The sequence below is a fragment of the Telmatherina bonti genome (genome assembly GCF_933228915.1).
Source record: "Telmatherina bonti genome assembly, chromosome: 17".
Classification (NCBI taxonomy): Eukaryota; Metazoa; Chordata; class Actinopteri; order Atheriniformes; family Telmatherinidae; genus Telmatherina; species Telmatherina bonti.
Window position 1 is genome coordinate 34,815,705 of NC_136615.1, and position 11,971 is coordinate 34,827,675.

Consider the following 11,971-nt stretch of genomic DNA (forward strand, 5'->3'; position numbering starts at 1 on the left):
GTTCTTCACACCTGATTTCTCTGCTGATTTCCTCGCCTGCTGCTCATTCTGCATATAAACTCTTTGGTTTTGACTCCTTGGATCCTTTTAATTTTCTCTTTTGATTGTCACAATATTCTTCATATGGATTATTAACTGTCTCATCATAAAAACTCCAGACTTCATTACCTGCTAGCTAACCGGCATTTGGCTCCTTCCTTTTCTCTCTGGCTCATCAGTTATTTATTCATATCTTTTAAACTGCATTTATCACTTCTAATCAGTGTTGTTGGCAGTCTGGGATTTGTTGTGGCACATCCCAGACTGGTCCCAGCACAAAAACATTCACGTTCCAATCATCAAATTATTAAACATTATTGAAGTTAACCGGCATTTAGAGAGTTAAAAATCATAAACAGCTGCAGTCAAAATGATTACGCCTCCTCTGCAAACTATCAGCTGTTGCTATAAACAGTTAAACAAGAAGCATTTAAACAGATCAACGTAAGTTATAAAAGTGGTTTCTCCAGATTCAAGAGAAAATGCCTCTTTTAGGGTCAGAATGATTCAACCCTCTGAAGAGAAGTCTTGGAAGCAAATCAGGTCTGAAGCACACCTGATGGGACTAATGAAAACCTTGCTTGGTTGTATCCGGTGTGTATTCAGCTGGAACACCTGAAATACCTGGATTTTTTTTACCATAAACGCATGTTAGAAACGGCAAAGTCAAGAGAATGGTCCTAAACCTTCAGAGGAGAGATCATTGCTTTAATTAAGGAAAGGATGGAAAAAGAACAGAGGCCTTGAACGATCCTGGAGATGCAGGTTCAGCTGGAGGAACAGCAGCTGGATCCTGGAGATGCAGGTTCAGCTGGATCCTGGAGATGCAGGTTCAGCTGGAGGAACAGCAGCTGGATCCTGGAGATGCAGGTTCAGCTGGAGGAACAGCAGCTGGATCCTGGAGATGCAGGTTCAGCTGGAGGAACAGCAGCTGGATCCTGGAGATGCAGGTTCAGCTGGAGGAACAGCAGCTGGATCCTGGAGATGCAGGTTCAGCTGGAGGAACAGCGGCTGGATCCTGGAGATGCAGGTTCAGCTGGAGGAACAGCAGCTGGATCCTGGAGATGCAGGTTCAGCTGGAGGAACAGCGGCTGGATCCTGGAGATGCAGGTTCAGCTGGAGGAACAGCAGCTGGATCCTGGAGATGCAGGTTCAGCTGGAGGAACAGCAGCTGGATCCTGGAGATGCAGGTTCAGCTGGAGGAACAGCAGCTGGATCCTGGAGATGCAGGTTCAGCTGGAGGAACAGCGGCTGCACTGCCTGGACGTGGCAGAAAGAGGAGGCTATCAGGCTGCTATCAGCATCCTGAGGCGGCCGGTGGTGAAAAACCCTCGACTGACTGCAGAAGACCTGCAGGAAGACTCGGTGGCAGCAGGCGCTGAGGGTTCAGGCTCCATGCTGGAGGGCTCCATATCCGAACTCCAGGACGTACCACCAACATCACCATAAGAAACGTCCTCTCCAGTCTGCCAACCACCACAGAAATAAGTCAAAGAGGTTGTGGGACGCTGCTCTGTGAAACTAAACTGGAACTCTCAGGCTGATGGATCAGTGGAAGGTCTGGAGGAGGAAGAATGAAGCAAACGCTGAAACGACTTGTCTACAGTGAAGCATGGCGGTGGAACAGTGATGCTCTGGGCTGCTTTGCTTCCTCTGGCAGCGTATGGAGGACAAGATGGATCCAATCACGTATCAGGAAATCCTGGGAGAACTGTGAAGCTGTCTGTGAGGAAGCTGAAGCTTGGGTGTCACTGGACCTTCCAGCAGGACAATGATCCCAAGCAGACCTCAGAGTCCACCAAAGCTTGTCTTCACAAGAAGTCCTGGAAGATCCTAGAGCGGCCATCACAGTCGCCTGACTTGAACTGCACTGAAAATCTTTATCTTTGGTGGGATGTAAAAAAAAGGCAGCTGCAGCACGCAAACCCAAGAACATGAATGAACTGGAGACTTTTATCCACGAGGAATGGGCTGAGATCCCACGGGACCGCTTCCAGAAGCTGCTGTCTGGCAATGCAGCATGTCTGCAGCAGCTCATTCAAGCAAAAGGATGCGTCACTAAGTACTAAATCTGGTTGTCACCATTTTAAGACTGCAGTTCTTCTCTGAAAGTTTCATTTTCTGATCAATTTGGAGAAACTGCTTAAGATATTGGTTGTGTTTGGCTGTTTAAATGGTTTTTGTTTGATTTGTTTATAGGAAAAAGCTGCAAGTTTGTACAATTTGCCCATAAATCTCATTTGCAGTAAAGGCTGAATTATAATGAATGCAGCTGTGATTAAATCCTAAATGAACTTTAAAGAAGAATCTGAGCATTAAATATTTTCTTTAAACCAGCATATGAACCATCCACACCAGTACGTGGTCATCCACACCAGTACGTGGTCATCCACACCAGTACGTGGTCATCCACACCAGTACGTGGTCATCCACACCAGTACGTGGTCATCCACACCAGTACGTGGTCATCCACACCAGTACGTGGTCATCCACACCAGTACGTGGTCATCCACACCAGTACGTGGTCATCCACACCAGTATGTGGTCATCCACACCAGTACGTGGTCATCCACACCAGTACGTGGTCATCCACACCAGTACGTGGTCATCCACACCAGTACGTGGTCATCCACACCAGTATGTGGTCATCCACACCAGTATGTGGTCATCCACACCAGTACGTGGTCATCCACACCAGTACGTGGTCATCCACACCAGTACGTGGTCATCCACACCTTGTTGGTGAAGTTGGTGTTTTTGGTCTGGTAACCAGGTGTGTTGCTAGGAACAGCATCTTCCCATGTCCACCAGCCCTCTTAAGACCCCCATGAGAAGTGAAATGCCTGGAAGTCCCACACATTCTGTTAGACATGAAAACACTTTCAGATGGGAGTGAAACTTTGTCGGGAACCAGGACGAGACCCTCTGCCAGACTAGTCTCTTTTTCAAATGAAGCTGAACTGAACTGAAACTACTTTGTCAGACTGGAATAAGATCTTTCCAGAAGGGAGAGGAGAACCAGAGACCTTCAGGTCCAGTTTATCTCAGACACACTAACAGTTTTTCAGAATCCTTGTCAGGCTGTTTCATGTAACCTCCAGAACGTCCAAACTAAAGCCGAAGCTTCTTGTCTTTCTTCCTCCCGCTGCAGACCGACCTGTCAGACGAGGACTTCAGCTTAGAGGTCACAAAGATCCACAAGGTATGTTTGTTACTCATCAGCTTTGTAATTTCAGAGACTTTCCTGCTTCTTCTCTTAGTGTATTTGTGTGTGTGTGTGTGTGTGTGTGTGTGTGTGTGTGTTTGCAGAATTTTACGATGGAGACCTTTGCAGGCCCGGTGTTTGCCAGCTTTCGGGGATCTTTAGGGATGACGGAGCAGGAATATCAGCAGTCGCTCTGCTCTGAAAACTGCTACCTCCAGTTCATCAGCAACTCCAAGAGCAAGGCCGACTTCTTCCTGACGTCAGTCAGCACACATTACTGCAAAAACACCAGTTTCCATCAATACAAACTAAGGCCAAAGACTCTCTCTATATATGTTAGCAGGACTCTAAATGAATTCCCACCAAATGCAGGTTAAATTCCTTTTGGTGGGTATTATTAAAAACATTGACAGCCACTTTGGCAGGCGATGAAGTAGTGAACGAGAGGAGTCGACTCGGATCGCAGAGATCCGAATCTTCCGCCTCTGTTGCTCAGCAGGCAGGAGACAGAACAGCAGTTTGATGGACACCCCGCACAGCGAATCACATGTCAGGATCGAGTCACTATGTGAAACACGGAAGGTGTGCAGACATGCTGAAGACTGTGTTGTGGTACAGACGAGTTCAGTAAAAGACAGGCGGATTTAAATCAGGAATATCAGTAAAAATGGGAGAAATTTGTGAAAACTGAAAAAAATAATTAAATTAAATTAAATAAGAAATTGAAAAACTGAAAGCAGAATTTGTAAAATTTAATATCCGTCAATTTATCTGAAGCATTTCCATGTTCAAACTTTGGTCTTTATTTATTAGATGTGCTTGCTGTGCTTCTGTGTTCATATAAAGGTTTAATTAACATGGTAAACTGCATTTATCTAAAGTAAAGACCAATAGAAATAAGGCTATTATGAAAAAGGAAAAAACACAAATAAAATGTGTTAAAGATAAACTAAACTATTAATAAAGAACTAGACCTCCATCAATGTGATGAACGAAGGAATTCACTAACACTGTTTGATGACATGTCATAGAAAGGGTTTTATTTCCATCCTGCACTCCCAGTTACAATAAAGTTGTGGGTGTTCCAACCACCTGATGTCTACACTAGGAAAATTAAAAAGGTATAATAAAAGAAATTGATCATCCATCTCTTAACTGTGTGCAGACTTGAGCGTACTGGTACATGGGTTTGGGTAGGGTTTGTAAGGCTTTGGGTATGGTTTGTAAGGCTTTGGGTAGGGTTTGAATGGGTTTGGGTATGGTTTGAATGGGTTTGGGTATGGTTTGTAAGGCTTTGGGTAGGGTTTGAATGGGTTTGGGTATGGTTTGTAAGGCTTTGGGTAGGGTTTGAATGGGTTTGGGTATGGTTTGAATGGGTTTGGGTATGGTTTGAATGGGTTTGGGTATGGTTTGAATGGGTTTGGGTATGGTTTGTAAGGCTTTGGGTAGGGTTTGAATGGGTTTGGGTATGGTTTGTAAGGCTTTGGGTAGGGTTTGAATGGGTTTGGGTATGGTTTGAATGGGTTTGGGTATGGTTTGAATGGGTTTGGGTATGGTTTGAATGGGTTTGGGTATGGTTTGAAAGGGTTTGGGTAGGGTTTGTAAGGCTTTAGGTATGGTTTGAAAGGGTTTGGGTATGGTTTGAATGGGTTTGGGTAGGGTTTGAAAGGGTTTGGGTATGGTTTGAAAGGGTTTGGGTAGGGTTTGTAAGGCTTTAGGTATGGTTTGAAAGGGTTTGGGTATGGTTTGAATGGGTTTGGGTAGGGTTTGAAAGGGTTTGGGTATGGTTTGAAAGGGTTTGGGTATGGTTTGAATGGGTTTGGGTAGGGTTTGAAAGGGTTTGGGTAGGGTTTGAATGGGTTTGGGTATGGTTTGAATGGGTTTGGGTATGGTTTGAAAGGGTTTGGGTATGGTTTGAATGGGTTTGGGTATGGTTTGAATGGGTTTGGGTAGGGTTTGAAAGGGTTTGGGTAGGGTTTGTAAGGCTTTAGGTATGGTTTGAAAGGGTTTGGGTATGGTTTGAATGGGTTTGGGTATGGTTTGAATGGGTTTGGGTAGGGTTTGAAAGGGTTTGGGTAGGGTTTGTAAGGCTTTAGGTATGGTTTGAAAGGGTTTGGGTATGGTTTGAATGGGTTTGGGTAGGGTTTGTAAGGCTTTAGGTATGGTTTGAAAGGGTTTGGGTATGGTTTGAATGGGTTTGGGTAGGGTTTGAAAGGGTTTGGGTAGGGTTTGTAAGGCTTTAAGTATGGTTTGAAAGGGTTTGGGTATGGTTTGAATGGGTTTGGGTAGGGTTTGTAAGGCTTTAGGTATGGTTTGAAAGGGTTTGGGTATGGTTTGAATGGGTTTGGGTATGGTTTGAATGGGTTTGGGTAGGGTTTGAAAGGGTTTGGGTAGGGTTTGTAAGGCTTTAGGTATGGTTTGAAAGGGTTTGGGTAGGAATTTAGTTTGGTTTTAAGGGGTTTGGAATGGCTTTGTTGGTAAGGTAATGCAGAGAGAAGTTATGGGTGAAGTGATGAAGACTAACAGACCTTCATCGGACCTCATCTAGGTACCCGGGGTCTTTTGTAGATAACTGGAACATTGGCTTCTGCATGAACAAAATGCATCTGAATGAGGAGAGAAATTTCGATTTACTCAGATATGTAGAACGAAAATAAAAAATGTGGTGGTTGCATGGTTAGAAACTGGTTACTAAGTTACTTTATTCCTTGTCTGAAAAGAGAGTGTTTAACTTTTCCATAAAAAAACAAAAAAAACATCCAGAAGAATATTTTAAAGAAATGAATAAATGGATTCAGTTTCACTGATGATCTGGATTTTTTTTTTCTACCAGTCTCACTGCCTGGTGGTCTAAAAGTTCATTCAGAGCCCCGTCTTGTTAGCATAACGTAACGTGTAAATCTGCTGTCTACTTAGGAATGAGGATGCAGTCATACATGTGAGTCTGCAGAGTGTTTAGACTCATGTTTTGAGGAGTTAGTCATACATGAAGAGATTTTATGTGTTTTTTAACTTCTAGAAATGATAAACGCTTCTTTCTGAAGACTCAGAACAAAAGGGAAATAAAATTCCTTCTGGCCAACCTGAAAATTTATATGGAGCACCTGAAGAAGTATCCTCATTCACTGCTGGTCAAGTTCTTAGGTACTAAACATACACACACACACACACACACACACACACACACACACACACACACACACACACACACACACACACACACACAATGAGAAACTGATTTCATGGTGATACTTAAACAAATCAGCTCAGCTTATTGACCCTATATGATCCAATTCTGCAGGTCTGAATTTCATACCTGAAGTAACTGGAACATGAATTATACTGGTTTCAGCACAAACTGCTGGCTGATCTGGAAGGAAACTGGTCTCCTCTCTGCTGCTAATGCTGCTTAAAACCAAACTGCAGCTCAAAGACGCAGAATCATTTTCTGAAACGTGCCTGTTGTATGATGGTCTTCACAGAATCATGTCTCTCTTTTACTTTTAGGGGTTCACAGAATCCGAATCCCAGGCAGCCGGAAGGTACAGATCACATTCCAGCTTTTTCTTCCCAAACTCAGACACCGAAAGCGTGAACATCTTTTCTCTCATGTCCTTTACAGAAATACTTCATTGTCATGCAAAGTGTGTTTTATCCAGATGATCGGATCAATGCCAGGCAAGTTTGGACTGGAAAATAATCCATGAACCTTCAGGCGCCCTTTTGTGTGGACTAATGTGTGCTTTTTGACAGGTACGACATCAAGGGCTGCGAGGTGAGTCGCTGGACTGAGCCCACACCAGAGGGGAGCCAGATCATTGTGGTTCTTAAAGATCTGAACTTTGACGGCCAATTCATCACTCTGGGTAAGGAGGGGTTGTCTGTTAGCGTTAGCATTAGCATCACTCCTCAAGTCATTCATCGTGTTGTTTTCTCTACTGGGTGGAACTGGTTGTAATGGATTTGATTTACTTGGTTTATAACTGGACTTTGGTTACCTGGATTGAACTGAAATGTGGCTCTGGACTGAGTCCATTTGGATTGATTTGGATCAGGTATATACCGGGTTTGAGTAGGTTTGGGGTTGGTTTGGTTTGGATGGATTAGGTTTGGTTTTTCTAAGATTTGGATGAGTTTGGGTGTGTTTTAAACGGTTTGAGTTGATTTAGATCTGGTTATGGTTGGTTTGAGTTGATTTGGATCTAGTTTAGGTTGGTTTGAGTTGATTTGGATCTGGTTAAGATGGGTTTGAGTTGATTTGGATCTAGTTTAGGTTGGTTTGAGTTGATTTGGATCTGGTTAAGATGGGTTTGAGTTGATTTGGATCTGGTTAAGATGGGTTTGAGTTGATTTGGATCTAGTTTAGGTTGGTTTGAGTTGATTTGGATCTGGTTAAGATGGGTTTGAGTTGATTTGGGTTAAAAAGTAATGCAGAGATTATTTGAGGGTGTCTCGGATGCCTTCATCAGGCTTCATCCGGGGGACCTTTTGCAGTGGATAATTGTGGAATTTGAGGATAAAAATGTCATTTTAGAAAATTAAATCCTTTAAGGATGAGTCCAGCATACAAACAAATATGATGGAAAAGCAAGGAAAATGAGACGGGATAGAAACTTTCCTGGTTTTTGCTACTTTAAAGTGGAACTATTATGTGCATTTCAGGCTAATTTATTTTTATTTCTGAGCCCAGAAGGGCTGGGATTGATGGAGTTATTGTCACAAATGGCTTTATTTACTTCAGACCGACCCTCTCCGTAGGCTGTCAGATCAGCCTGCGGGCAAAACGAGTGGATTGAGACTCTTCCGCATTAAGCCCCGCCTCCCGCCACTGCACTACATCGGGAGCGCGCACCGCACCTGCTTTCACCATCATTGTAACGTCTCATAAACAGAAGGATTAGGCTCATATGAACTCAATAAAAAAACAAACTACAATGTCAACACATAGCATCCAGCCCTACATGTTGGAACCTGAATCAGAGCCTGAAAACGAAGTGGAAAACAGCAACCCACAGCAACGAATGCAGCAGGATGTCTCTCTTTGGTAAACTCACCAGCCATCGTTGGAAATAACTTTATCCCACGTTTTCCACCCGCCTGATGTATTTGTACATGCCCTTGTTAACCAGTAGAAGGTAACCAATCACCCAACCTTATCCCCCGGGACGTCACAAGGATTTCCAAGTAGAAAAAACTCTCTAAAACCACGCGTTTTTCGTCGCCATGGAAACCGAACGGAGAGCGTGCTGGAACTCTTTTTTCCTTCTTTATCCTCTTTCCCAAACAGGGATAAGATTTACGAATGAGCCTAATGTTATATACTGCCTTTTGTTAAATAAACAAATGAATAAATCTGTGGTTTTTTGTCACAAGGTACAGAACCAACAGAGATTTTCTGAACCAGACCATGAATCTTAGACTCTATGATATGAGAGATGTGATAATGTTTCATTTGATAAGATTCTGATTAAAATCTTGTCATGATCTTTTACTGCTCATGAAAATAGGAAGATTGATTTATGACAGGAAAAACAAATATTGCTGCATGTATATGTGTCTGAACAGTGAGACAGTAATGCTGTTCTGTATGTGTGCTCAGACCGTCAGCGCTCCTGGCTCCTTCAGCAGGTGGAGATCGACACAAACTTCCTCTGCAGGCTCAACGTGTTGGACTACAGCCTCCTGCTGGCCCATCAGCCCCTGCACCACGATGAGCGCCACCAGAACCTCTCATTTGCTTCCCTCATTGTGAGAACCAAAAAGTCAGTATCTTTCCTCTCTCTCTGCCTGTCTATGTCTGTCATGTTGGGTTCTTATAGCTTTACTTCCGCCTGTGACACCTCAGTGGAAGAACTGAAACAAGGAGGAAAAAATGGAAAAATAATTGTTTGTGTGCACTAGAGGGAGTTATTGTCCTTCAAAACATGTCTGAGAGATACAACTAACCTTTAAATGTTTATATGCATGCATACGTACATACTGTACACACACACACACACACACACACACACACACACTCACTTTATCAGGTTCACTCATTCAAATTTCTGTTAATGCAAATATCTAATCAGCCAATCACACGTCAGCAACTCATGTATTCATGTCGACATGGTGAAGACGACTTGTCGAAGTTTAAACTGAGCACCACAGTGAGGAGGAAGGATGATTTAAGTGACCTGGATGTTGCTGGTCTGAGTGTTTAAGAAATCTACTGGGATTTTCACACACAACTGTCTCTGAAGTTCAGTGGCGTATCCAGGAGACTTTAACTGGGTGGTGAAGACATGACGGCGTCCAGCAGGATCATACTAACTGTCAGATTCACAGGGATTCTTTGGTTTCTAAAAACTCTTGAAAATAATCTTTTTCTGACACATAAAACAAATTTCTGAATAGATTTTTTTTAGAGAGAATTTTATACAAGGGCTGCACGGTGGCGCAGTGGTTAGCACTGTGGCCTCACAGCAAGAAGGTTGCTGGTTCAATCCTTGGCTGGTTTGGTCAGTGGCCTTTCTGTGTGGAGTCTGCATGTTCTCCCTGTGTATGCGTGGGTTCTCTCCGGGTTCTCCGGCTTCCTCCCACCATCCAAAACACACACATGATAGGTTAATTGTCACTCTTAACTCCTCCCTAGGAGTGGGTGTGGTTGTTTGTCTCTCTGTGTGGCCCTGCGATGGACTGGCGAGCTGTCCAGGGTGTACCCTGCCTGTCACCCAAAGCCGGCTGGGATAGGCCCCAGCTTCCCCACGACCCTGAATTGGAATGAGTGGTTCGGAAAATGAATGAATGAATGAATTTTATACAAGAAACTTGGAAAATATCTTATTGCTATTATAAGCATACAAAGTCTTTTATTTTTCATTATTATTTATATCATCATCAGTTTCTCAGAAAAGGTGGTGTGTATCTCTACTATCATCTGGAAATGATGATGAAGACACTTCCTGTCAAACTTTCCACCAATCAGAGAGCTGAACTTGACTGTGACATCCAATCAGGAGCAGCCTGAGGGCAGAAAGTTCAGCGTCAGTCTGAAAAGAACTTAAGTAATGATCTTCTATGGCTGGAATAAAGGCTAGAAGATGTTTCTGATGCAAAACCAGACCAAAAAGCAGAGTTAGTGTTGTGAGGATGTTAGATTAATAGTAGCACAAGGAGCTCCAAACAGCAGAAATAAACAAAGTATCTGTATAGTTTCTGTTGTGTTTAATGTTTTTTCTCCTGAAAGGTCCGACTGGAGAGACCGTGCAGATGGGAAAAGGTTTGCTCGCTGTGGAGGAGAAGCAGTTTCTGGTGTTGGCTTGGTTTTTACACCTGGAGGTTGTTTAGTCGTGCCTGAAGGCGGTGCAGGATGGTGACGGAGCTTCTTCCTGTTGTCGTTGCAGATCTGTGCATCCAGGATCCAGCCCTGTGCATGCCAGTGTCGCTGCTGTTCCTGGAGCAGTCCTAGAAGACGGCGCCAGCCTGCTTTCATCTGAATCCCATAATGGCTTGAAGCTAGCACAAGCTGAAGATGCACTGAGCAGCAGCTCTTCTCAGGCATGTCCAGAGCCTGCTGGGTCAGGATGTGAAACGGATCAACTTCCAGACTTCAAGGCCCAAAATCGCCGCTTATTACCCAACTTAAAGAACCCTCTGCACATAATCGATGGCCCAGAGCAGCGCTACTTCATCGGCATCATTGACATTTTCACAGTTTACAGTTTTAAGAAGAGGCTGGAGCATATGTGGAAGAGACTGAGACATCCTGGCCGATCCTTCTCCACTGTGAGTCCACAGACCTACAGCCTGAGGCTCTGCCAGTGGGTTCAGGACCACTCCAAGTAGACCTTCCCACCAGCAACTCCGGCTCGGCTGCTCACATGTCAGCATGATTTCATCTGCATCATGCTCAAAGCCGCGTCTCGCTTCCAGGATGACAGTCAACACGCAGAACATGCTTTTGCATGCAGTGGATTAAAGATGGACCGGTCAGAAAGCATCTTTTATTTGAGTTCATTAAATGTCTTCGCAGGATGATCTTTTTCTTAAGCTGGTGGGGGGGTGGATACAGACTGATCAGACATTGATTAGAATAAGTTTTTTTATATAGTTTAATCAATATTTAATCTCATCAGGTTAATTTTATTTTATATATTTTTCATGAAAAAAATCCATTTCTGCCATGAAATGAGAGGAACTGCACGTGTTTGTCGTGACTGTTTGGGGATCTATGAATATGCAAATTAGTCCCTCCTCCATCTACTTCCTGCTCTGGTCTGCTGAACACACAACATCAATAAAACGACTTGCAAAAGAAAGTTGTGTAACTGTGCAAAATGTAAATAAAACATATATGAGACGTGTGTGGAAAATATCAGCTCATATAGAACGTGTTGCAGCAACATGTCTGCCAAAAGTTGTTCCAGGATGATGCATCATGTAGCATCGTGGTGTCGCGGTCCCTCACGGAGTGCAGAAACAAAAAAAACCCCAAAAAACTGAAAAGTTAGCCAGAAAAACACAGGTTCAGAAAAGTGACATATAAAACGACTGTTTAGTTTACCCCAGCTTAGTTATTTATACTTCATTTATTTCCATTTCTTTATTGCAGCAGGTCTTATTTAACAATGAGGTGTTTTTTATGGGCTGAATCAGGAGTGGTTGTGTGTGAGAACCAGGTCATCAGTAAATCTCTCCTGATGAAGACTCATTGCTCCAAAAGTCGCTTCAGTTTCATCACACATT

The 11,971-nt window shown here is 43.4% G+C and overlaps 1 protein-coding gene across 1 annotated transcript in view; it reads left to right on the forward strand.

The window, feature by feature from the left end:
* The window catches only part of pip5kl1 (phosphatidylinositol-4-phosphate 5-kinase-like 1), a 30,960-nt gene extending 19,793 nt beyond the window's left edge, over positions 1-11,167 (forward strand). Inside the window, exons 3-10 of the mRNA XM_079256187.1 lie at positions 3,191-3,241; positions 3,349-3,503; positions 6,264-6,388; positions 6,752-6,786; positions 6,867-6,922; positions 6,998-7,110; positions 8,844-9,006; positions 10,630-11,167. Coding sequence (XP_079112313.1) covers positions 3,191-3,241; positions 3,349-3,503; positions 6,264-6,388; positions 6,752-6,786; positions 6,867-6,922; positions 6,998-7,110; positions 8,844-9,006; positions 10,630-11,071 — 1,140 coding nt within the window. The 3' untranslated portion in view covers positions 11,072-11,167. The remainder of the gene's footprint in view (positions 1-3,190; positions 3,242-3,348; positions 3,504-6,263; positions 6,389-6,751; positions 6,787-6,866; positions 6,923-6,997; positions 7,111-8,843; positions 9,007-10,629) is intronic.
* The last annotated feature ends 804 nt before the right edge of the window (positions 11,168-11,971 follow it).